The sequence below is a fragment of the Salpingoeca rosetta genome (genome assembly GCF_000188695.1).
Source record: "Salpingoeca rosetta unplaced genomic scaffold supercont1.10, whole genome shotgun sequence".
NCBI classification, from domain to species: Eukaryota; class Choanoflagellata; order Craspedida; family Salpingoecidae; genus Salpingoeca; species Salpingoeca rosetta.
Window position 1 is genome coordinate 1,045,913 of NW_004754924.1, and position 23,650 is coordinate 1,069,562.

Consider the following 23,650-nt stretch of genomic DNA (forward strand, 5'->3'; position numbering starts at 1 on the left):
GGCGATAAAGACGACAGCATCTCAATCAGGCAGCGCGGTTCTTCCCACACGCCCTTCGCCATCGCAGGCGTTATCCACGCTCCAGCACCACCAGCAGGCACAGTCTCGTTCGACTGGTGCAACCGCGAGCAGCCCGGCTGCAGTGGAGCGCCCAGGTGATCAAGCCGCCACCGATCACCACGCACACGACCGACGCGTTGGCAGTGCCAACGGCCACAGCAACAGCGGCAGCAGTGGCGCGAGCACCGGCACCAGCTCATCGCCATCGCGGCGGGCGTCCCCCGCGCAGGACGCGGCGTCGTCGGCGCAGCGGCACCAACCGCGCGTGCTCATTCGCGACGGCAAACCGGTCGTTATGCACGCTGCCATCGACAACCTTACCATGGAGCAGCGGCTCCAGGTCCTCCTCGCCGTCAAGGTTGTGCACGCTGGGACGCGCTAGTTTGTTTGTGTGTGTGTGTGTGTGTGTGTGTGTGTTTGTGAGTGTGCTTGTACGTGTGTGTGTGTGTGCTTGTACGTGTGTGTGTGCTTGTACGTGTGTGTGTGTATGTGTGTGTGTGTTTTGTGTATCTGTGTGTACGTGTGCGTGTGCATTTATGTGTCTGATTTGTGGCGATCAGTGTCCCGATCCCCCTGTCCCAGCGCATGCCTCTCCATGTCTCCGCCCTTGACGACGGCAGCGGGATCTCAACGCCTCCACTGCTCCCGCTGTTTGACTTGATATGGGGTTGAACAGGACGGTGTTCTGTCACAGGATGAAGCACTAACGCTCGCAAAAGAGGTGAAGCAGCAGCTTTGCTACAACTCAACTGCCGTAATAAGCATGTGCTGGGTTTGACTTGTAGTCACCAGCCATCAGCTCACTCGTTCCAAACATCACCACCACCACCACTTGTTGCCACTGCTTTGAAGATTGAGGATGCCGTGTTGGCCAATGACAGCACACGCGTTCAGGAACTCCTGCGCAAAACCAGACCGTACGTCACATCAATGCACCCGACACCGTGCGCCACTCGCGCGTGTCCAACTCGTGTTGTCGTGTTGTCGTTGATTCTCGCTTGTCTTGCGACACCGTGCTGGCTTGCGCTGCGTCTTGCTTGACCCTGCAATTCACCTGTTGTTTTGGTATGTCGCCCTCATGTCCATGCATGTGTACATCTCTGTGTGCTGTGTGTAATTGTGTGCGTGCGTGCGTGCGTGTGTGTGTGTGTGTGTGTGTTTGCATGTGTGCGTGAAACACCTGTGTGTGTGAAACACCTGTGTGTGTGTCTGTGTGTGTGTGTTTGCATGTGTGCCAACTCTTTCCATCAGGCCGATGATCACATCGAAAGACATTGTCATCCCCACTGATGGTCCGGACAATGCGGGCCCACAAGCCACCTCCACCTCCCAAGTACAGGTGAACACCAACGTCCGCTCGTCTGTGCATGTGTGTGTGTGTGCATGCATGTGTGAGAGTGTGTGTGTTTTTGTGTGTGTGTGTGCTTTTGTGTGTGTGTGTGTGTGTGTGTGTTTTGTGTGTGTGTGTGTGTGTGTGTGTGTGTGTGTGTGTGTGTGTGTGTGTGTGTGTGTGTGTGTGTGTGTGTGTGTGTTCGTTGGGGGGTTCTGCTGGTGGCGTTTCGCTCATATGAATGCCCTGCCACGTGTGCATCTGCGCATGTGTGCACCTGTATATGTATGTGTGCGTGTATGTCGTAGGAGGACATTGACGCGGAGTGTTTGGCCATGCTGTCGAACTCACAGCGCCTCAAACTCTTGCAAAGGTGGGCACTTCTGTTCGAATGTGTGTGCGTGTATGTAAGTGAGAGTGTAAGTGTTGCTCCGATGTGCGCTCTGTTACACTGCAAGTGCATCGAGTACTCTCAATCAAACTCTACAACACTATCTGCACCCACGCATGCACACGCGCACACACATGGTGTCTGTCTGACAGCGTGGCCTCTGGCGAAATGACCATGACACAAGCGCTTGCAGCGGCGCAGACGCAAATCGAGGTGATGCCCCATGGTTGAACCACCATGTGTTCTATGTGGATGCGTGAATATCACGCGCATGTGTGTGTGTGTGTGTGTGTGTGTGTGTGTGTGTGTGTGTGTGTGTGGTTTTGCTCGGCTGTTGATTACCTGGTACCACCGCTCTCGGCCGTTGCCTGCGGTGCGCTCACCTTCATCTCCGCTGCTTGCAGGCTGCGAAATGGCTGCACGATGTCACTGTCAGCACCACCCCGCCATCCAGAAGGTGGCTTAACCTGAACTGCGCTTGGCTTCGTATTCGTTTACTTGCAAGTTTGCATGCTCCCGCGCTTGCATGCAATGCAGCCCTGCGCACACGTCCACCACTCACCACTGTGCACGCTCACACGCGCCTGCAGGCGATCGTTTCTGCGACATTTGTCGCTGTCGAGTACAAAGCGGCCGCAGCAGCAGCCACGCCCGCAGCGGCGACGCAGCGCCGAGAGCCAACGACACCTGCGCACCGCAGTCAGCGAGGTAGCAGACACAGAGAGAGAGAGAGAGAGACACACAGACACACACACACAGAGACACACACACAGACACACACACACAGACACACACACATACACACACACATACGCATACACACACACACACATACACACACACATACACACACACGCAACCGCAACCGCAACCGCCCCTGGCGGAGTGGGCTTGCATCTTACCTGTGTGCTGCCTGTCACGCGTCACGCTACAGCCCGCTGTCCGCTTTGATCTGGATGACCGGACCGTCGGCGTGATCCGCATTCCGCCAACGAAGGACGGGCACCGCATTCGTGGCGACGGCTGCTCGCATGCGCCCGGTGCCGACGACGGTGATGGCGGCGATGGAGACAGCGCGAATGATGACAACAACGACTCGGAAGACGACGATGATGACGACTTTGGACTCACACAACTCCCATCCTTTGACAGCGGTGCGTGCGTGTACGTGTTTGTGTCTCTGTCTGTCTGTGCTTGTGTATCTGTCTTTCTGTTTCTCTCTATCTGTCTATCTGTCCGTCTGTCTGTCTGTGTGTCTGTCTGTCCGTCTGTCTGTCTGTGTGTCTGTCTGTCCGTCCGTCTGTCTCTGTGTCTGTGTCTGCATGTCTGTGTGTCTGTCTGTCCGTCCGTCTGTCTGTCTGCCTGTCTTTATGCACGTGTTGGTGCTTATTCGTTTCCTTGATGTCAACATGTGCGTGTGTGCACATGTGTTCACAAGCCCGCGCTCTAGCTCACAACTCACGGTCGCTCCCTTTCCGTCATTGTCCGTCAGAGGAAGAAGACTTTGCTGCCGGCATTGAAGTCACGCCCATCGCCTCAAAGCGACCTTGACTGCCAACTTACTGTTACTCGCCTTTGTCTGTCGTTGTTATGCTTTCTCTGCTGTGTTCACTTCATTTATTGCACCCCGCTGTTCATACGTCGTTTGTTACCCCATAAGTGTTCTTTTCTTTGTCAGCACTGGCTACTTGGTGCATTGTTACACACACACACACACACACACACTAACACACACACACACACACACACACCCAACCAGACCGCCAACAGCGGATGCAGAGAGCATGCGGCCGTGCGTCGCGCCGACGAATTTCGTGCCAAAGATGTCCGCCTCATACGCGGGTGTCGTGCTGGCAGCGGCAACAGCGATGGTGGTGGCGGTGGTGGTCGTGGTGGGTGATGCATTTGTGAATTGCGTGTGGTGAAAACATGCAGGGCTTAACAGCTCTGAAACAACGCCCCGCAAATGACCACACACACACACACACACACACACACACACACACACACACACACACACACACACACACACACACACACACACACACACACACACACACACACACACACGCACACACATACACACACAGAGGGCGCAAAGTGGGGGGGGGTGCACCTGTAAGCGCCGCCAAAGAGGCTGATGATGAGCATCGTGGTGCCGTAGAAGCCGACCAGTGGCGCAATGGACGGCGCAGCTGCACACATGCACACGAAACCGACGCAGTGTCATATGAGAGAATGAGAGAGAGCGCGCGTGTGTGTGTGTGTGTATATGTGTGCGACTTCTGGGTCTGCAAGGCATTGGGAAGAACACAACGCTAAAACAGGCACGTGCAGGGCACTCGCACGACCACAACTCGCAACCATGCACCTGTTGCGCTCTCGATGAAAAATGGGAGGGAGAGGTAGAGAGGAACGCTCAGGCCCGTGAAGATGGTGTACGTCGACTTGCGTCTGTCACAAGCAGTGCCATACATCATCCACATGGGCGCTGTCAGCTGACCAATAGACACACCACAACAAGGCAAGCATGCACGGCTGTGGAGGCAAGGCACATGCACACACATGCACACACATGCACACACATGCACACATCACCACACACAAGCACACACAGACACGCACAGACGCATCAAGGCAGGGAGCCAATATGTGCATGCGGTACCCGATGTAGTCTGAGACGGCAGCCCAGCCGACGCGGCCAGAGAGATTGGCAGCAGAGAGCGCCATCACAAACGTCGACGCAAAGGACCTGAAGGAAGGGGTGGGGAGCACGAGCAATGATGGTGGTGGTGCTCATGAAGGCAAGTTGCAGCACAGCGCTGACGAAGTGTATGCGTGATCAAGCAGCCACACGCACACACACACAGATGAGATGCAGTGCGTGCACACAAGTGTGTGCGTGTATGTATGTGTTTGGGTATTGTGGATGTGTGCATGATGAAGACGTACAGGGAGACAATCTGAGGAAGCGAGAGCTCAAAAATCTCCATGATCATGGTGTTGGCGATGGAAAGCACGCCCATGCCTGAGAAGACGCACGTGGTGTTGCGTGTGAGCACGCATGGTTAGCAGAACAGACGCTCTGTGTAGGTATGGTCTGAAGGGACAGGATGTCACGGGCAAAGCCACACTTACTCACACCCTGTCAAACTCACACACACGCGCAAACACGCGCACACAACACACGGCACACGCACACGCACACGCACACGCACACGCACACGCACACGCACACGCACACGCACACACACACACACACACACACACTCTCTCTCTCTCTCTCTCTCTCTCTCTCTCTCTCTCTCTCTCTCTCTCTCTCTCTCTCTCTCTCTCTCTCTCTCGCACTCACGCACACACACGCCGACAGACACACACACACACATACACCACGCGTCAAGGCAGACCTGTGGATGCAACGGCGCCAAAGCTCAGCCAGATTTGCCAGAACTGGGGTGTCTTCATCACATCGTTAATGTGCACGTTTCCTTTCGTCACGGGGCCCTGCGGTAGTGGTGCCAGTGGTGACAACGGTGGTGGTGAGAAACATGAATTGCAGTAGGAGCGGAGTCAGGGGAGCAGCTGTTCGAGCAAATCTCCACTGTTGTCAGTGCACAGAGCAAAAAGGTTGTCATGGCGGCTGCCTGCCTCCCCGTTTCACATCTCACCTTTGGCGTGGGCCCGCTGGCGACTTTGCCGTCCTTGGATGCGGTCACAGGCGCAAAGTTGGCGGGAGGCAATCTGAAGGATTGGGGGGGGGATGGCCGGATGAGCAGGTTGGCACATGAACATGGCACATGCACATGATACATGATGACAGACAAGATAGCCGACTGCAAGCACACACGTACGCATCCACATACACACATACACATATACACACATACACACATGCACGCGACACAATCGTAAAGGGCTGTCAAAGGCAAGCACAGTGCGGCTGCGTGTGTGTCACCTGTAGATGAGGGAGGCGCCTAAGAGGACGGAGGCGTAGACGGCGCCCAGCGTGACCAGCGTCTGGGTCACACCGGTCGAGCCCGTGCCAGCCAGATACACACCTGATAACGTGGTGGTCGTAGTGGTGGTGCTGGTGGTGTAAGGCTTAAGGGAAGAACGGTAAGCGTGCACGCAGCAGGCACGTGCACAACACACACGCACAACGCACACACACACGCACAACGCACACACACACCGCCGTGAGAGTGTACTGCGCACCTTCAGCGAGATCGGAGAAGGGCAAACGGTAAATGATCTTATCAGTGGCTACGACGACCTGCAGTACACACAAACACACACATACACGTGTCCAAGTGTTGGTTGGGGTGAATCAAGTTGAAGCCATACAACATGCGACATGTGTGTGTGTGTCTGCGTGTGCACATGTGCATGTGTGTGTGTGTGTGTGCCGTGCCTGCGTGTGCATGTGTGTGTGTTGTAACGACAATCACCACCGCACCTCTTCCATGACGCCGCTCACATCCGCCAACTTGCGACCGTTGGATGTGATCACATCCACCTGAATAGACAATGTGTATGAGTGGGAGATTCAAGGTGGTGAGGAGAAGGTGAGCGAATGCACAGTTGCATGCACGCTGTGCATCTTTGTGCTTGTATATGTGTGTGTGTGTGTGTGTGTGTGTGTGTGTGTGTGTGTGTGTGTGTGTGTGTGTGTGTGTAAGTGCGTGTGCGTGTGCGTGTGCTGTTTGTGCCAACACGTGAAGTGCACACGAAGAGTGGAGAAGCGCAAACCAAAATCTCACCTCGGACAGCGATCCAATGTACGTTGGCTTTTCCTGGAACACTTTGATCAGGTTCGTCTGCCAACACCAATGTCAAAGTGAACCAATGTGTATGCATGTGTGTGAGTGAAAATGGAGAGGAAAGCAAACTACATTCCCTCCTCCCCCGGTTCCAAGCCCGCGTGTGCGTGCATCGCACCATTGCCATTGAGGCGAAGATGGCACCACCGCCAAAGCCCATGATGGTTAGGCCCGTGGCCAGCCCGCGGCGGTCCGGGAACCAGCGCAGCAGCGTCGCAACAGGCGGCACATACGACAGGCCCATCCCAGCCCCAACTACAGGCGTGTGTAGGTGTGTGTTGTATGAGAATGTGAACCAACTAATGCATGAGCATCTCATTCAGCAAATGTGCCAGCGCCCACACGCGTCAGACAAGCCGCCTATCGCCATCACTGTGTCAGAAACAGAAGAAAGCAGAACACGAACGCACTGAGGATGCCAGAAGCGAAGGCGGTGGAGAGGCTGTGCATGTGCACACCAACACCACCCAGCGCAAAGCCGGCACCAAAGGTGAGTGCCCCAATCACGCCTGGTGGTGGGGATGGCGATGATGACGGTGAGGACAAGCGCGGGTATGGTGGACAGTGGATGGGTATGAAAGCGTGAGGTGCACAAAGCTGCAGCAAGCTCAGCGAGGCAAACAGTTGGTCCCGCCCAACGTGATAACATCAGCGGACGCACACGCACAAGCACACATATGCACACATGCGCACATGTTCAACACATACACACAACACTGCAAACACACACACACACAACACTGCAAACACATACGCGGAGCACGTGCGTGCGTGCAAGGGCTGCAGGGCGTGGTGCGGTGCAGGGACGGGAGAGACGATACCTGCGTGGCGCGGACCAACGCGCTCCTGCCATTTGCCGAGAAGAGCGGCAGAGAGGCCGTGCACACCGCAGATGACTGAGAAGATGGGCACAACCTCGCTCAGCGTCCAGTCGTCAGCTGGCGACCGGGGGTGCAGGTGCAGGTGTAGGTGTAGGTAGGGTGAGACGTGGCGGTGACACGGACACACTGTGGACACATGGAGGCATGATATGGCGCCTCCCTCACTGCAGCAACATGAGCACGTACATACACATGCACGCCCAAGCGCCCATGGTGACACGAGCGATGCTATGGCGAGCACAACACTTGGCCGTACCAGCTGATCCAACAACGCCGATATTGCGGGTGAGGCTGTTGTTGAGAATGCTCCAGGCGTACACGGACCCGAGTGCAAGGTGCGCAGCGACAGCGGGCGGAACAAGCAACCACCTACACGCACACACGCACATGCACGCACACACGCACATGCACGCACACACGTTCACACACACACACACACATATCCAGGAATGTGGAATGAGCGGTGGTTGGTGTGTGGGAGGTGTAGGTGGTGAGCAAGAATGCATGAAAAGCGTGCGCTCCAATGACCATGGTGGCAAGCATCAAGACGCGAATACAGCACGCAGTCCCACAAGAATTCATGTGCGCACACGCGCCCGCAACGTACCGGTTGAAGGACGCAGGAGCCTGGATGCGATCGACAGACAAGAATCGGCGCCACCCTGAGAGGGGTTTGGCCTCCGTCGTGTCTGCGACTTCCCCCTCATGGGCAGCAGCAGCAGCAGCATCATCGTCGCTGTCGCTCGCCTTCTTGGGCGCAAGCATTCGGCTGGAGGTGGAATACCCTGTACGACAGACACAACGACACGCCAACAAAGTGAATACAACAACAGTTGCGCAAGTAAGGGCACGGGAAGTGTGTGGTAGTGGTGGTGTGAACGAGGACTGGAGGTAGAAGCACTGTTGTGGTACTGTTGTGGCGCCGTTGTGGCACAGCACCGGCGTGGCAGCATCGAACAACAAGTGTGCGCTGCGCACATTTGCGTGACCCCATACGCCTTACCGCGGGTGGACAGCAGGAAGGGTGATTGCATGTGTGTCCATTCCAGTGGCGACCCAAGCCCAGGCACCAACGATGTGAGAAACGGCGGCAAGGCTGGTGTTGACGCAAACGCTGACGACTCAGCGTTCATGATGGACGATGCCTTCGCCCTCGGCAACGGACACTCATCATGCCCTGCGGTATGTGTGCGCGTGGAAGTGTGAGGGCATCAGGAGGCACTGGAACATGAGCATGTGCCAGCGAAGAGTCGGTGGCTTCTACCACGTGTCCGACCACACAGTACAGCACATGGTGTTATGCCTTTGGCTTCTTACGGGTGGCGTCCGTGGAAGTGTGATGGACGCATGTGTTGCGCTCCTTCGTTGACGTGACATCCCGCATTGCTTGCTTGCGCAGTGACACAAACCCCTTGGATGACCCTGAGCGTGGTTGCATGGTGAGGAAGGAAAACACATTGAATGTTACCCAGGGGGGGAGGGGCCTGTGAGTCCATCCAAACACTCACACACTCACACATGCACGTGCAAATGTGTGCAGTGCTTGCGTCCACAAACACACACACGCACGCAAATACACTCACACACATGCACACACACATGCACACATGTGCACACACACACACATACCTCCACGCACACACACACATCCACACACACACACATCTTTCTAAACGCTCACCGCGTCCAGCTTGGCCAAGGAACACATGCTGGGCTGCGGTTGCAGCTTTCCTGCACACGAGGCACCCAGCCACTGCCATGCTCACAAACCCACTAAACACCAGCAGCAGGTGATGTGATGATGTGATCTGATGTCGCAATGCCCTCACTGATGTTCGTGCACGCGACACAACACACGGCTGTCCTCTCGCCACACACGCAAACCAAAAAGCGAAAGAGAAAAAAAAGGAGCAGCAAAACATGGTCCGAATGTTTGTTAAAGATTTCACACAATTTTCACAACCCGGAGGATGCAGTGCGTTTCGGCTGTGGAGGCGGCGCTGCACATCCATCATGTATGTGTGGATGAGTGCAAGTTAGGCCTGGAACAACCCCATGCATGAATGAGGTGTGTGTGTGTGTGTGTGCTTGCATGTGTGCGTGTACATGCACGCGCGTGTAATTTGTGGCCCCAACTGCTAGAGCGCCATCACACCAATAACACCAACACCACCAACACCACCAACACCACCAACACCACCAACACCACCAACACCAACAACAACAACAACAACAACAACAACATTTCGTGTGAGCGTGTTTTGGATGAAAGGAGTTTGTGGTCTGTCGTTAACGACGCCCTCACACACACACACACACACACACACACACACACACACACACATACGCACACACACACACACGCCCTCACGCACGCACGCACGCGCATGTGAAGGTGGATGCTGAAAGCTACGACGATGGCGTACACCAGGCCACCCAAACCACGACTGCAAGAAGCAGCTGCCACGACCCAGCAGCGTACACAGACCGTGTGCTGGATGCCACTGCTTCCCTCGTCACCAGCTTGGCACACGCGCACCTGAACGGCAGAGAAGCGGGCGTGCTCAATGTTACCGTCGTAGTTGGGTCTTGGCTGGCTGCTCGAGAGGAGGATGTACGTGCGGCAAAGCAATGGGCTGCAAAGTTTGCTCTGCCCAACAGCTTGGCGGTCAGTGGGGGCGACATGTTTGATGCCGCCTCGTGGAAACACGCCACAAACAACGACAGCACACGCGCCCCTCTCGTCGCCCAGCTCGTTCGGCATCTGCTCTCCACAGTACCCGACCAACACCTGCCAAGCACTCATGCAGCGCAGGACGCCAGCACCAGATTGGCGACGGACCAGTGCGATGACCCCATCGCAGCCCAGCACTTCCTCGTCGACAACAACGCGGAAGACAGGGGAGAACAAGAAGAAGAAGATGATGATGATGATGAGGAGGAGGAGGAGGAGGAGGAGGAGGAGGAGGAGGAGGAGGAGGAGGAAGGCAATGCCACCGCAGCAGATGTACACGTTGAGCGAGCGTGCAGTGGCCATGAAGCTGGTACTGAGGACAGTCGTGCGGTCCAAAGCCAGGACGATGCAGGTTGCAACAGCAAGCAGCCAACGCGGCGCACGGACACCAACTCCACGCCAATCTGCTTCCATCATTTGGCAGTGCAACATGAGAGCCACTTGACTCGAGACAGCCTGTACCCCTGTCCCACAACTTTTGTGCCGCACAGTGCACACGATCTCTACGGAAACCGCTTCTACTCCGGCCCCGTGCAAGTGCGGGAGAGCCCCCTACACCTGTTCTGTGCGGGGGCGATGGCGCACGTGCTGCGGGTGCTGTGGCGGGTGAAACAGCGTGGGCTCCACGTGCGGACTCGCGTGCTGTTCTTCGGCGGCGGACGCACGGCAAAGGGCGAGGCGCAGATGCTCATCCACCCACACGCCGTCTGGTCCATGCACGGGCGAACGCCAGCACCACCTCATGAGCCTGCTGCTGTTCGCGATAACGACGACGATGGTGGTGGTGGTGGTGACGACAACTACTACGAACATGGTGCTGGCATCACTGTGTACGCTCAAAAAGCCGTTGAAGTGGAACAACAACAACAACAACAACAACAACAACAACAACAACAACAACAACAACAACAACACCAACAACACCACCAACAACCACAACACTGCAGGACAAAAGGTTGCCAAGCCAAAACAACCATGCAAGACACAGGCCATCTTCCCACCACCACCACCACCACCACCACCACCAGCAGCAGCAGCAGCAGCACATCTTCGCCACCACCTTCGAACGTCGACACGAGAGATGATGAGTTGCATGCTGCTGCTGTTGGGTTGGCTGATGACATGGACATGGTGTTCTTCCCTCTTCACGAGCACCCTGCTGGTCACGAGAGCCAAGATGCCGTTGGCCTGGCATACGCGTACTGCTGGCATTTGTTTGCTGGCGTGCACCATGACCACCACGACAACGACATCACCCCGCCACACCAAGCACCTCGTTCGCTCTGGAAACACACTTGCCTTTCACCAACACCTTCCACATCTCCAACAGGCTCATCATCACCACACCCACAACACGTACCACTACAACACTTGCAACCACACCACCCAACCTGACACCACCAAGCACACGTACTTGTTAGCGACACGATAAACAGTATTCAAACGCGCCTTCGCATTTTTGCGTCCGCCAACCAACACAACGCGACCACACCTTCGCGCCTGCCTTGCTTGCTTGTTGCTTCCCCCTGCTTGCTCCTCTGCGGCTTCGCTGCTTGGCTGCCACCGCCAACGTCGAATGGGATGAGAAGGGTGATGGTGGTGCAGCAACGGCGGCAGCTTAGCTCGCGGCTGGCGGTCGCTGTTGCTGCTCTTGCTGCCGTTACCCTGCTCCTCGCGGCGGGCTGTGCAGCTGATCCTGGTGCCACGCTTGCCCTCGATGCCGCTGAGCCTACTTCCAACAGGCTCGCGGGCTGTGACCAGCCGCAGGAGCAACAGCATGGCAACGATGTGGCGCCAAGTGTGAGCGACAACGCTGTGCCATCGCCCAAGCCACCACCAACACCAGAACCAGCATCAGAACCAGAGCTCGCGCCACCCACTAACGAAGCTGCTGACAGCTCGCCAGGCGACACTGGTGGCACCGACACGCACGAAACCAGTGACTGCAACACACTCTGCGGCGACCAGGAGCACCCGGCCAGCTCCATCACGCAGCGCGCCAACGACCTTCTCGTGGGCCGACGAAAGCACGCTCTTGAGGTGCAGCAACACGACCCTCTCACTGAAATCCAGCACACTAGTGACCACCCCGAAGCTCCGCAGGCGGAGCAAGGCACAAGTGCGCTGGACACGGCAGTTGATCATCAAGACGCAGCTCATGCCAGCCCGAGTCATGCCCAACTCGAGAACAGCGCTCAGACGGGTGACTGGACCCACAGCGACAGCAGCTGCTCCTTCGCCAGTGACGCTGTGCTGACGCAGAATCGAGAAGCGAATGCGAGAACATTGATAGAAGAAGAAGGAGGCGGCATTGGCCTTCCGTTTCAAGTCGGTGTCTGGACACTCGGTGCCGCATTCATCCTCCTCCAGCTCATCATCTCCTTTCTTCTCTGTCCAAGCCAGACCACCGTACGTCCATCTTCCTGCTCTCCTTGTCGGTGCTCACGCTGCCCACCGCTGGTGTTGTTCGCTTCTTATGCACACGCGAAACATCCCATCCCAATCCCGCCCGCACACGCGCCCACTTTCACTCACACACACTCACACTCACTCACACACTCACTCACATACACACTCACTCACTCGCACACACACACGCACACACTCACACACACACTCACTCACACGCACTCACACACACACACACTCACTCACTCACTCACTCACTCACTCACTCACTCACTCACTCACTCACTCACACACTCACTCACACTCACCCCCCCCCTCCACCTGGCGTGGTGTGCAGCACCTCTTCCTGGTCTTCCTTGGCCCGTTCTTTGACTGGGTGACGGCCGAGCACGGGAGTGGCGATGCCAAGCATGACCTCGGCCCCCGCCTGGACACGCGACCCGCACGCTCCATCCTCAAGACCGCGCGCAGAACCGCCGACGTGAATCGGCACGTGGTGGAGGACATCCTCAAGCAGGTGTCAGCCGTGTACGAGGCAGCAGACCGGGAACAGGACAGTGCTGATACCGCGGCCCACGCTGCTCCGGCCACAGGTCACCAGCACCACAGCCACGACCACAACCATGGGTCACGTCACCGCAGGCGCCGCCATCGACGTGCATCGAAGCAGAAGCGGCGCCGGCGACGGAGTGGTGCGGCCCTTGCTGATGCCAGCGGCACGGGCGATGATGGCAGCAGTGGAGATGTGAGCGCCTCAGCTGTCTCTCGGCGCGACAGTTTGAGCAGCAGCAGCAACGCAGACGCTGATGACAGTATCCGCCACTGTGTACGGACAATGACCAACGATGGGGGCAGCGAATCCGATTCCATGGCACAGTCATTGCCACAGCATGCGAGTGCTGACCCCACCACGAGCACAGATGCAGCCACCACCACCTCACCCACCTCGATTGCCACAGTCGACGCAGCGAACTCGGCCGTCCCATCTGTCACGGTGTCATCTGCCGCCACCGACACTGCACGAGATGGCACAGGTGCCGATAATGCAGGCGCTAACGTCGTGAAGCCGCAGCGTGTTGGTGTTCCGATCAGCGATGCTGATGATGATCATGATCATGAGGCCGAAAACAATGCCAATGACACTGCTAGGGACGGGGGCGACCGCCGTGAACAAGGTGGGTCGCACCAGACAGTGGGCTGCGCTGTCGCCAGTGTTGACGGTGGCGCTGTTCGACAGAACGATCATGGTGACGACGGTGGCGACGACGGGCGCAGTGATTATGACGGCGACGATAGTCGTGAGGTTCGTCATGAGAGCGACGACAGCATCGCCGCTGACAGTGGTGACAACAGCACCACCACCTCCTCGCTGCACGATAGCGAAAGGATGGGTGGTGACAGCAGCGAAGTACAGGTGCAGGACGCAAGAGCACGCGGACGCCAACCACGGCGATCAATGACACCAGAGACAGTGCATGACACACCCGCTGCCCGAAGCCGCCACCGCCCGCCTGGGAGGCGCCACACACGCACGCGCGCAGGCAAGGCGAAGAAGAGTGATACGGGCGGTGATGAGGACGGAAGCTATGGCACTTCCGGCGGCAGTGATGACGGCCCTGTCCCGATTGCGGTGCAGCTGCAGGCCATTCAGCGCGCCGCCGAGCTGTGGGCGGATCTCATGGCCCAGCACGAGGGACTCGCAGACGGCAGCGGCAGCAGCGGCAGCAGTGCTATTCCCGTTGGCATTACGCTGGGTGACGATGACGACATGTGGGGCCACAGTTGGGCTGGCGACGGTGGAGAGCACCGCCACAGACGCAACTCGTGGCTGCACCTTGACAGCGAGCGCATTGCGCAGCAGCGGACGCTGGTACAGGCCCCGCGCACCGGTGGCCGCTGGAGCACGGTTGCATTCACCACGAAGCCTCCAGAGTCAGTCACATGCATGTTCTCTAGCGGTCACATATTTTGTGTGTGTGTTTGTGTTTGTGTTTGTGTTTGTGCTTGCGTTTGTTTGCGTTTGTTGTGGGACTGAACAGGCACACCCTGGCTCTCGAGACTCACGCACCCACGCCCCCTGCCAATCACAACGTTGCACGACGCTCACTTGTGCTCACCTCCTTGCTACCCGCTCCCCTTCTCTCCTTGTACCCCCCCCCCGTGTGTGTGTGTGTGTGTGTGTGTGTGTGTGTGTGTGTGTGTGTGTGTGTGTGTGTGTGTGTGTGTGTGTGTGTGTGTGTGTGCATCGCCAGTGTGTTTGAGACATACGCTGCCTGGGAGTATGACCGTCGAAGTGTTCCCGTCACATACTCGTTCCTGGTAATGTACCGCATGCCTTGCACCTGCTTCGATTGCTCTGTGTCTGTGTGTGTGTGTGTGTCTTTCTACCTGTTCACCTGCCTGCTGCCTGCCTGTTTGTCTCTTTGTCCGTCTGTCTGTCTGACTGTCTGTGTGACCTCGCCTTCACGCCTTCACTGAAGCACAGCACACATGCCCACGCCTCACACCTCGGCGATGTCGTGTTTTGACCACTTCTCTCGGACCCGCCCACATGCACAGGCTGATGAAGAAGAGCTGAGCGGCACTGGCACGGCATCAGGCGCCTCCCCGCGCGGCCGCATCAGTGCTGCCAGCATCGCCAGCCAGCGGCAGGGCTCGCCGCACGCCTCCGTCTACAGGCTTGAGGCCATCCCAGAGGAGGAGGAAGGGACGTTGCGGCTGCACCAGCAACACCAGCAGCAGGGGTTCAAGGGTGACAGTCGCGCTGAAGTGCAAGACAGTGCTGGTGGTGGTGGTGGTGGTGGTGGTGACGATCAAAGCGCTGGGCTTGGTACAGCACGTCAGGGTGTGACGGTAGCTGCTGGAGTGTGCATTGGAGTGGATGAAGTCGAGAAGGCGAATGAGGCACCACTGCAGCAGAAGCAAATTGCAACTCAGGCCAAAGGAACCAGCACACACGCAAACTCCACGTCACCATCAGCAACAGCGCCGCCGTCATCCTCTGCGTCCTCCCTTGAGCCAACGTCATGTCAACCGGCCGCAACAGTGAGCCAAGCCAAGGCCATGGACACCACTTCGGCGCCTATGCACCCCGGTGCTGACACGCAACAGGCGCCCATCATCAATATGACGCAAGCGGACGGCAGTGTCGATGACGACGACGACAGCAGCAGCAGCAGCAGCAGAACCACCACTGAAGCCGCAGTAAAGGGGAAGCGCAATGCCGTGCACGGCGAACAAGCAGGCGTGACCAACAACAATAGTCGCGACCATGCCCGCCACCGGCATCAACGCGACCACGAAGAAGGCGATGGCGAGCAGACAAACCACACGGTCACAGCCGCCACAACAGCCGCCATCGTCGCCAATAACACCACCAGCAACACCAGCAACACCACCAGCACCAGCACGAGCCACGCTCAGCTTGAGGGTTCGGATGATCATGACGACCACCATCACCATCATCGCCGTCGCGGCCGCCGCAGCCACCACGAACACCGCCGCCGCCGTGATCGCCACAGCCACGACAGTGCCCACGGTGACAGCAGCGCTCACGCGGTTGCTGACAAGAGCGATGGCCGGCGCACACGAATGCCCGGTCTGGTCACGACATCCTCCATCGCTGAGGATGCGCACATGTCTGTGCTTCCCTTTGTGACAGCACACGACGTGGACGATGACGATGCAGCGTCCTCTCTTGATGGCTCCATCTTTTCGCTGCACGATGTATTTGGAGACGACGCGAGCTTCGATGAACGTCACCATAGCCAGCAGCAAGCGGAGCGTGGCCGTCGTGGCAGCGGTGGCGGCAGTGCGCACCGCCGCGACGACAACCCACCACGAGCCGCTTTAACTGAACGCTCACGCACTGACTCATCCCCACACTCCTCATCATCATCATCGCCCTCGGTATCGGGCTCATCTTCATCGCCATCACAACCGCCAACACCAGACGCACGCGCACGGCATGCACCATCACTCCCACCAGGAACAAAGACAACGAGAGCAGCAACGTCATCAACAAGAACATTAAGGAACGCACCGCCGTCGCCAACATCGACCCGCGCCATCTCTGCCACCCGCCGCGCCCTGCTGCGCCGTCAGCCCAGCGTCGATCTCGAGTCGTGGGAGCTCAAGACCGAGGACACAACACGGCGGACCCGTCTCACCCGTGGCCGGTCGCCACGCGTCTCCACGTCGCTGTCACCGCCGCTATCACCTGTACTGCCGCGTGCTCCCTTTGCGCCCTCGCCCCGCTCTGGCTCCGTCTCTCCATCAATTTCTCCAGACCCAACCGCTGAGCGGCGTGCACTGCTCACATCCCCGCAGGCGGGCGGCCTAGGCGGTCACGATGACAGCGGCGGTGGCAGCAGCAACGAGGGTGACGTCGGTGCGGCGGACGAGTGGTCCGATGACGATCGCATTGGATCCGGCGCCGATGACACAGCCGATACGGCACTGGGCCAACTTCGTAAACGACTCTCCTCACTCGAGTGCGTTTTCACGCCTGCGTCTCTTTCTTTTCCGCATCTGCCTCTGTACTTGTGTGTATGTATGTGTGTGTGTGTGTGTCTTTGTGTGTGAATGTGGTTGCGAACCTTTGTGTCAACCATTACGATTACCCCCAGTGTCCTTGCATGCATGCTGACACCAAACTCGCGCACGTCCCTTCTGTACCCTTACCCTCGATCCAGGGTGTTTACGACAGCTGCGGACCAACAGACGCAAGACCGCATCATACATCGTTGGGAACAGCTGCAACGTGAGAAGCGGCGACGGCGAGCGGCCATCCAGGCAAGTCGCCAGGCCACGCTCGCACGCGTCGAGAAGGAACGCAAGGAACAGCAGAAAGAGAACAGGCAACAGGCTCTCGAACGGGCGCTGCGTAAGTTCGGTGATGTTCGTGTGTTGTCAGTGCGTACACATGCAACTCACGCCATGTCTCGCTTGAAGTCATTATTGTGTTCTGTTCTGCGCAATACTTCAACTGCCAACGCTGGTGCCGGTACTAACAACCGCCGTGGTTCGTGGTTGCTTGACCTCGCTTTGCGTTCAGGGTGCCGCTCGCTGTCCACACGGTCGTCAACAAGCGAGAACGGCGCAACTGCGGCGTCCCTCCTGCCACCACGGCCAAGCACCGCCATGGGTGCTGGCGATGCGCGGGCGCGCCGGCCACACCGCCAGCGTAACGCAAGCGAGGACGGCCTTGGGGCCACGTCCCCGCCCCGTCATGCTGCCCTGGGTCGACGATCTGCGTCATTGTCGTGGGCAGATTGTGCCATTCCTCGGTCAAGGACATCCACGCACGCTGCTGTGGAATTGTCACCGCCCTCGGCACCTGCGTCTCCCTTAACGTCTCGCCACGCAACGCACAAGGCTACTGCACAAGTAACAGGCACGCCATCACCGGGCAAGCGCGCACAGCTGCAGGCTGGAAATGCGCTCGTGGCTGGAGCGACACCAGTAGCCACATCGCTCAGCCCGCATCCAACGGCACAACCATCCGGCCGGGCTCGGAGCTCCTCCCTTCCCTCTGTCGCCTTGACCATCACAGATGACGACTCGGAGTGATGGAACTTGCCTGCTGCACACGCTGCATGGCTCTCTTCATTCTTCACCTTCACGTATGTTCAGAACGACTAGCTCGATCTTGTTAATTTAAAACTGCGCCGTGTTCGCCGTTATATTGTGTGCGTGTGTGTGTGTGCTTTGCGCCGTGTATTTTGCGCTGTGTTTTGCTTGGCTGGTGTGGAGTTGAAATACAAACATGCGAACAACACAGCGCGACACGCACGCTGACGCTCAATCAAGCAATTGAGGGCGACGTGAAAGTTGCCTACAAGGACCTGTCATCGTCCCATTGTACGCGAGAGCCGACCACAAAGATGTAGCTTTTCGCAACAGACAGAGAGCAAGGGGCGAGGGGACCACAACCAAGCAGAGCTACTCCTAAACCCCCGTTATTACCCCAGCCCAAAGCCGCACGAAAAAAGCAGAAAGAGCGCTCTCTCTCTCTCTCTCTGAGCTTGCATGCAATTTCTACATCCACATTGATGTGTGTAGCTTGCTTCTGGTGTTCTCTTCTCTTGCATCTTTTATCAAACAAGTACGGTGCTCCGCTATGCTCTGCTGTCTTGGAGAGTACATGAGCGCTACAAAGAGCAACACAGTTCAGGTACATAGATATGTAGTTCAGCTATCCCTCCAGTGCGGTGCCCCAGCGCACATGAAACATAAGAAACATAGACCGGAGATCCTTGGGAGAACAACAGTTGGCAAGCAAGAGACAACAGATGATGATGAAATGGGAGGAGGGCTGAGCAAGTGAGCAGGACTTGCAAAGCAAGCAGGCAAGATGACTGTGGTTCTTCTGGCAATGCACTTCTTCCCGACGTACATACTTGCCCTTCTTGCAGCAGCAAACAGGTGGCAGGTAGGAAGTCGACAGAGCGTGCAAGAGCTGTTCAGAGAGGAGAGAGTGTGTGTGTGTGAGTGTGTGTGTGTGGGTGGGAGAGTGCAGTGCAGTGCAGAGCACAGCACAGCAGAGTAGAGTGCTAGAGTGCAGGCAGCAAACCCTCAAACCATCTGTCGACCCGTGCTGGGTTTACATAGTGTGTTTGAATGTTGTGCGGCGTGACAATGTGTTAAATGAGAGACTGAATGCAGTTTCTTGTTTCCACAGAACCGAAAGTGACTTTCCGTTGCAGCCAGCCAGCACGCTCGTCGGTGCACCCACGACATCGTCGTCGCTCTCGCTGATGGTGATGGTGATGGTGGGCGGTGATGGTGATGGTGGTGACACACGAAGATCGCGCGCACAAAAGGAACTACACGAGCCAAGGCAAAGACATCAGACAGCACCGGCTTCTTTTGGTTTCTTGTGACAGGACACCTAACTACTACGGACTGGGCTTGCTCTACGTGGCTGTGACGTCAGCATGGAAGGACTCGAGAAAGGACTCGCAAGTTGGATATGAAGTGAGCAGAGGGCGTGTTCTGTCAAAACGCTAAAACGAGGTCATGCTGCAGCTCTGCACCCCAACACCTCAACACGCACATCGACGCGAACCAACCAACGCACTTCCTTTTCGGATGCTCGGGGTGGCCTCTGTCGTCTGTGTTCTCTTTCCCGATTTGAAGGTATCGCATACACACGAACGCATCAACGACTGCCTGGTTTACATTAATGCATGTCGACATGCATGAGGAAGCCATCGTCCGTGCATGTGTGTGTGTGTGTGTGTGTGTGTGTGTGTGTGTGTGTGTGTGTGTGTGTGTGTGTGTGTGTGTGTGTGTGTGTGTGTGTGTGTGTGTGTGTAGGTGCATGTGTGCATGTGGGCGGGATGGAGGCGGCGATGTGACATGGTGGACTGGATGCACCCGTGCAACCGAGCCATGTGCACATGTTTGCTCGGTGATGGATCATCCACCATGCCACTATCGCTGCATACGCACGACGTCTGTCTTCACCACACCACCACCATGACACAGTTGGCATACAACACACGTTCCCCTCAAACGCCTCCTCCCGGTCTCTCACACACATCCCTGCTCTCCCTTCTCTTGTGCATCCTGCAGCGAAGTGCTTGCACGTGAATGGCGCAGAAGCTGCTGCTGCCGCCGCTGCTGCTGCTATTGCTGCTGTTGGTACTGCTGCCGCCGCTGGTAGAAGTCCTCAATGAGACGATTGATGTTGAAAGGGGCGGATGCGCCGGCGAACTCCGCTGTCTTTTGATCTCCGTGACTGCACCAAGTGGCGATGCAGCAGGTTGCAGTTGCAATGGTCGGGGCGAGGATGATGTGGATGGTGGCTACGCTTCTCCGTGATCGCACCGAGTGCAGCCGTTGTCAGCTGGTACGGTCGCATGTGTGTTGCAGTGTGCTGTTGCTGTTGTGTCTTCAAAGGCCAAACGTGCATGCACAAATGCTGCTGCTGCTGCTGCTGCTGCTGTTGTTGTTGTTGTTGTTGTTGTTGTTGTTGTTGTTGTTGTTGTTGTTGTTGTTGTTGTTGCTGCTGCTGCTGCTGTTGTTGTTGTTGTTGTTGTTGTTGTTGTTGTTGTTGTTGTTGCTGTTGTTGTTGTTGTTGTTGCAGTACCTTCCATGGTCGTGCCACGCCACCTGCTTGCCTGTGCTTGAGCCGCATCTCACATCGTCCTTGCTTCCTCCTTACCTGCTGGCGCGTGCCTTTTGTGAAGAGCATAGACACACGTGTGAGCAGGGCAGCCACGCATCAAGAGACCCGTGTCGCAGCAACTGCGCACACGCCAACGGCAACAGAGGCACACCCACGCATGCGGGCTGTGAGCACAGGTACTCGCATCATCACAGCCACAGCTGCCGTTCGTTCGTGTACAGAGACACAGCGACAAAGACAGGCCGTGTGTGTGTGTGTGTCTGTGTGTGTGTGTGTGTGTGACAGAGGGGAACGGAGAGAAACAGAAAAGGGGACAGAGAAGTCGACGCACAGCAACAGGCCCGTGGGCAGAGGCACTCGCATGTGCACACGTGTGTACTGACAGATATTGGGTGAAGGGGGCCATGGGAACCACCTGGGCAGCAAGTCCTGTTGGAGGGTGGTGGCGCGACGAGGTTTGGTGCTTTGACGGCCAGTGTACAGCCCAGGTGTCGGTGGATGTAGAGGACGGACTGGAGAGGCGGGCCGTGGGCACCCACTGAGACCTGCGGAAATGACAGCAAGACAGCAGCAGCAACAGCAGCAGCAGCAACAACAACAACAATACGGTGAGTGAGAATGAAGAGGAGTTGATGGATGTGGAACAACAAGAACAAGCAGAACGAGGCGAGGAGGGCTTGTAACAGGAGAGCACCTCTGCTGCGAAAGGAGGAAGACAGACATGCTGTGCCTGTGTGTGCGCGTGGGTGTGCCTGGGCCTCACAGCCAGGCGCTGTTGCTTGTGCACACGTGTTCGCAGTACACCGCTCGCTCAGTTGCACACATGTCCGCTCCCACAAACAAACAAACACACACACACGTGTACATTGTAATCTTTGTTGCGTGCTGCTTACGCAAGGCCTCATCGTGTCACATGCGCGTGTCATTGCTTCAGCCCATGCTCACGTGAGCGTTCACATCACAGGTTGCAGCCGTCATTGTCTTCCTCATGCACGCACGTGTGCACGTGCGTGCATATGCAGGTGCCAACACCACCGGCACCATCACACCACACCACCAGCACGTCTGCACTTGGTGCATGGCGGTTTTTTTTTGTGCGTGTGTGTGTGTTTGTGTCGGTGTTTGTGTTTGTTGTGTGCTATCCACCGCCCAGGCATGTGCGTGCAATGTGTGTGCTTTGAGTGGTTTTCTATAATCTGTCTGCTGCGGGCGTCAACGTCGCCTCCTCTCTCGCGACCTCACCCCACCGTGCCCTCAATGCACAGGTGCAGGCAGTGACAAACGAGGCACCCGAGCACACAGCATGCAGCCGTTGCCACAGCAGCAGCATGGTGTTGGGGACCTTGCGGGCGCCAGGGAACTTGTGCTGACCCCCCGTAACGGAAAGGGGAAGAAGGAGACAACAGCAGCAAGAGCAGCAGCAAGTGCGCTCACACCAACACGAACCAGCACCACCACGAGTTTCGCCGTAACCGCCAACGCAACTGCGACAACAACAACCGCAGCATCACGGGCTCATGAACAACAAGGAACCACTGCTGTGGTGGTGTTGGATAAACAGCAACTACTGCTGTGGTGGTGGTGTTGGATTTGCGTGCATGCAGTTTGAAGAAGAGACAACACAAACAAGCACAATGCGCTGCAGGCACGCCATCGAGCACGCAATCCACGCCGTCCACAGCATGCCCCCCCCCCTTTGACGCCTTGGATCGTCTTGGATGGAGCAGGTGCAGTTGAAGCGGACAGCGACGGGTGAAGAACGAACCCATTGGTGGTGCGGGCCAGAACAAGACACTGCCGGTGTCACGACGGGAGGCGATCGCTCGCTGTGGTGAAGCCGCCGCGGGCCGCCGCAGCAACAAGGACGGGATGCACCGATAGTCCGCACAGGACAGCACACTGCCACTGCAAGGTGCGACGCACATGCCGGATGTGTGGTTGAGGGTGAGATGTGATTTCCTGTTGTGGGGAGGTGTTGTGGGCTTGAGGCCGGGGTTTGTCTTGTGCGCTGTGCGGGGTTGTGCTGTGAAGGATCGCCATGCACACGCGTCGAGGGAATTGGAGGGGGCCTCACATCTGCGCACGCAAACATGCAATGATGGTGATTTGACGTTGCATGGCAGAGGTGTTGCTTATGTGCACACGGGGCGGACATACCTCCGTCTTCCGGGAGCTGTGGACCATCGCGGGACCATGTCGTTATTGTTGTTGCTTGGTTGGTTGGTTGTGGTTGGTTGGTTGGTTGGCTGGTTGGTTGGTTGGTTGGTTGTTGTTGCTCCTCCTCTTCGTCCTGGTTTGCGTGACTGTGGCTATGAATGGGCGCAAGTGTTGCACAGCACGAGCGCGCTAGTGTGCTCACATGTGTTGTGCTGTGCCATCAGCGTGGCCACACCTTTGTGCGTTTCGTGTCTCTCATGTTGCTTCGGTTCTTTTTCCTTGAATATCTTGTCTTCCTCTCCTCTTCCTCTTGGTGTTCAGGAGAAGTCGTTGCATCACTCCGTGTCTTTCTGCGTCTTCCTTCCGGACATGATGCCGCTGGGATTACACATTTCGCCTCCATCTTGCCACACGCTGTTGTTGCTGTCGCTGTCCCTGTTGTTGTGCCTGCCCAGCACGCGACGCCTCTCCAGACGGCATCGCCAGTGGCAACATCAGAGTTGATGCTGCCACTGTCGGCGTCTGTAGTAGTTGTGGTAGTGGTGATGACGGTGGTGTCAATGGCCGTTCTCTCGCATGGCTGCTGTTGTCGTCGCATGTGGGAGCTCTCCAACCACTGTCACTGGTAAGGTTACACCCGCCCTCTGTGTGTGTGTGTGTGTGTGTGTGTGTGTGTGTGTGTGTGTGCTTTGCAGTGTGCTGCTTTTACTTTTCCTTTTTTTTTTTTTTGTGTG

The 23,650-nt window shown here is 57.0% G+C and overlaps 5 protein-coding genes across 5 annotated transcripts in view; 3 read left to right on the forward strand and 2 right to left on the reverse strand.

The window, feature by feature from the left end:
• The window catches only part of PTSG_04525 (uncharacterized protein), a gene marked incomplete at its 5' end in the record, with an annotated part of 4,185 nt that extends 749 nt beyond the window's left edge, over positions 1-3,436 (forward strand). The window contains 10 exons of the mRNA XM_004994564.1: positions 1-418; positions 737-781; positions 913-977; positions 1,312-1,399; positions 1,699-1,763; positions 1,934-1,994; positions 2,186-2,238; positions 2,372-2,489; positions 2,716-2,935; positions 3,274-3,436. The exon at positions 1-418 is cut by the window's left edge and continues 749 nt beyond it. Coding sequence (XP_004994621.1) covers positions 1-418; positions 737-781; positions 913-977; positions 1,312-1,399; positions 1,699-1,763; positions 1,934-1,994; positions 2,186-2,238; positions 2,372-2,489; positions 2,716-2,935; positions 3,274-3,332 — 1,192 coding nt within the window. The 3' untranslated portion in view covers positions 3,333-3,436. The remainder of the gene's footprint in view (positions 419-736; positions 782-912; positions 978-1,311; positions 1,400-1,698; positions 1,764-1,933; positions 1,995-2,185; positions 2,239-2,371; positions 2,490-2,715; positions 2,936-3,273) is intronic.
• A 19-nt stretch (positions 3,437-3,455) lies between these two features.
• Positions 3,456-9,372, reverse strand: PTSG_04526 (uncharacterized protein; the record flags this gene model as incomplete). Its single annotated transcript, XM_004994565.1, has 20 exons — positions 9,164-9,372; positions 8,800-8,904; positions 8,486-8,659; positions 8,090-8,267; positions 7,739-7,851; positions 7,423-7,539; positions 7,012-7,110; positions 6,720-6,856; positions 6,542-6,598; positions 6,238-6,297; positions 5,997-6,054; positions 5,737-5,839; positions 5,450-5,522; positions 5,189-5,285; positions 4,734-4,809; positions 4,447-4,533; positions 4,153-4,235; positions 3,898-3,976; positions 3,533-3,631; positions 3,456-3,468 (listed from the first exon to the last, which is right to left on the reverse strand). Exons 1-20 carry the CDS (start codon positions 9,240-9,242, stop codon positions 3,456-3,458), a joined length of 1,887 nt encoding a protein of 628 aa, XP_004994622.1. The 5' UTR covers positions 9,243-9,372.
• A 73-nt stretch (positions 9,373-9,445) lies between these two features.
• Positions 9,446-18,400, forward strand: PTSG_04527 (uncharacterized protein). Its single transcript, XM_004994566.1, has 9 exons — positions 9,446-9,550; positions 9,878-11,046; positions 11,547-11,572; positions 11,907-12,625; positions 12,963-14,557; positions 14,878-14,944; positions 15,185-17,118; positions 17,320-17,510; positions 17,682-18,400. Exons 1-9 carry the CDS (start codon positions 9,542-9,544, stop codon positions 18,194-18,196), a joined length of 6,225 nt encoding a protein of 2,074 aa, XP_004994623.1. The 5' UTR covers positions 9,446-9,541; the 3' UTR covers positions 18,197-18,400.
• Positions 18,401-20,257: 1,857 nt separating this feature from the next.
• PTSG_04528 (uncharacterized protein) lies at positions 20,258-20,777 on the reverse strand (the record flags this gene model as incomplete). The annotated part of the gene is made up of 2 exons (XM_004994567.1): positions 20,548-20,777; positions 20,258-20,369 (listed from the first exon to the last, which is right to left on the reverse strand). The coding sequence occupies exons 1-2, from the start codon at positions 20,766-20,768 to the stop codon at positions 20,258-20,260; spliced, it is 333 nt and encodes a 110-aa protein (XP_004994624.1). The 5' UTR covers positions 20,769-20,777.
• Positions 20,778-21,312: 535 nt separating this feature from the next.
• PTSG_04529 (uncharacterized protein) lies at positions 21,313-22,640 on the forward strand (the record flags this gene model as incomplete). Its single annotated transcript, XM_004994568.1, has 5 exons — positions 21,313-21,367; positions 21,658-21,704; positions 21,782-21,833; positions 22,025-22,305; positions 22,545-22,640. The coding sequence occupies 5 exons, from the start codon at positions 21,313-21,315 to the stop codon at positions 22,638-22,640; spliced, it is 531 nt and encodes a 176-aa protein (XP_004994625.1).
• Positions 22,641-23,650: the final 1,010 nt, after the last annotated feature.

Excerpts from the sequence above, each read along its gene's own strand:
- PTSG_04527 (XM_004994566.1), top strand. Across the intron at positions 11,047-11,546 it reads CATGGTGCTGGCATCACTGT|GCTCATCATCACCACACCCA; the intron begins GTACGCTCAAAA and ends CATCTCCAACAG. Across the intron at positions 14,558-14,877 it reads TTCACCACGAAGCCTCCAGA|TGTGTTTGAGACATACGCTG; the intron begins GTCAGTCACATG and ends GTGCATCGCCAG.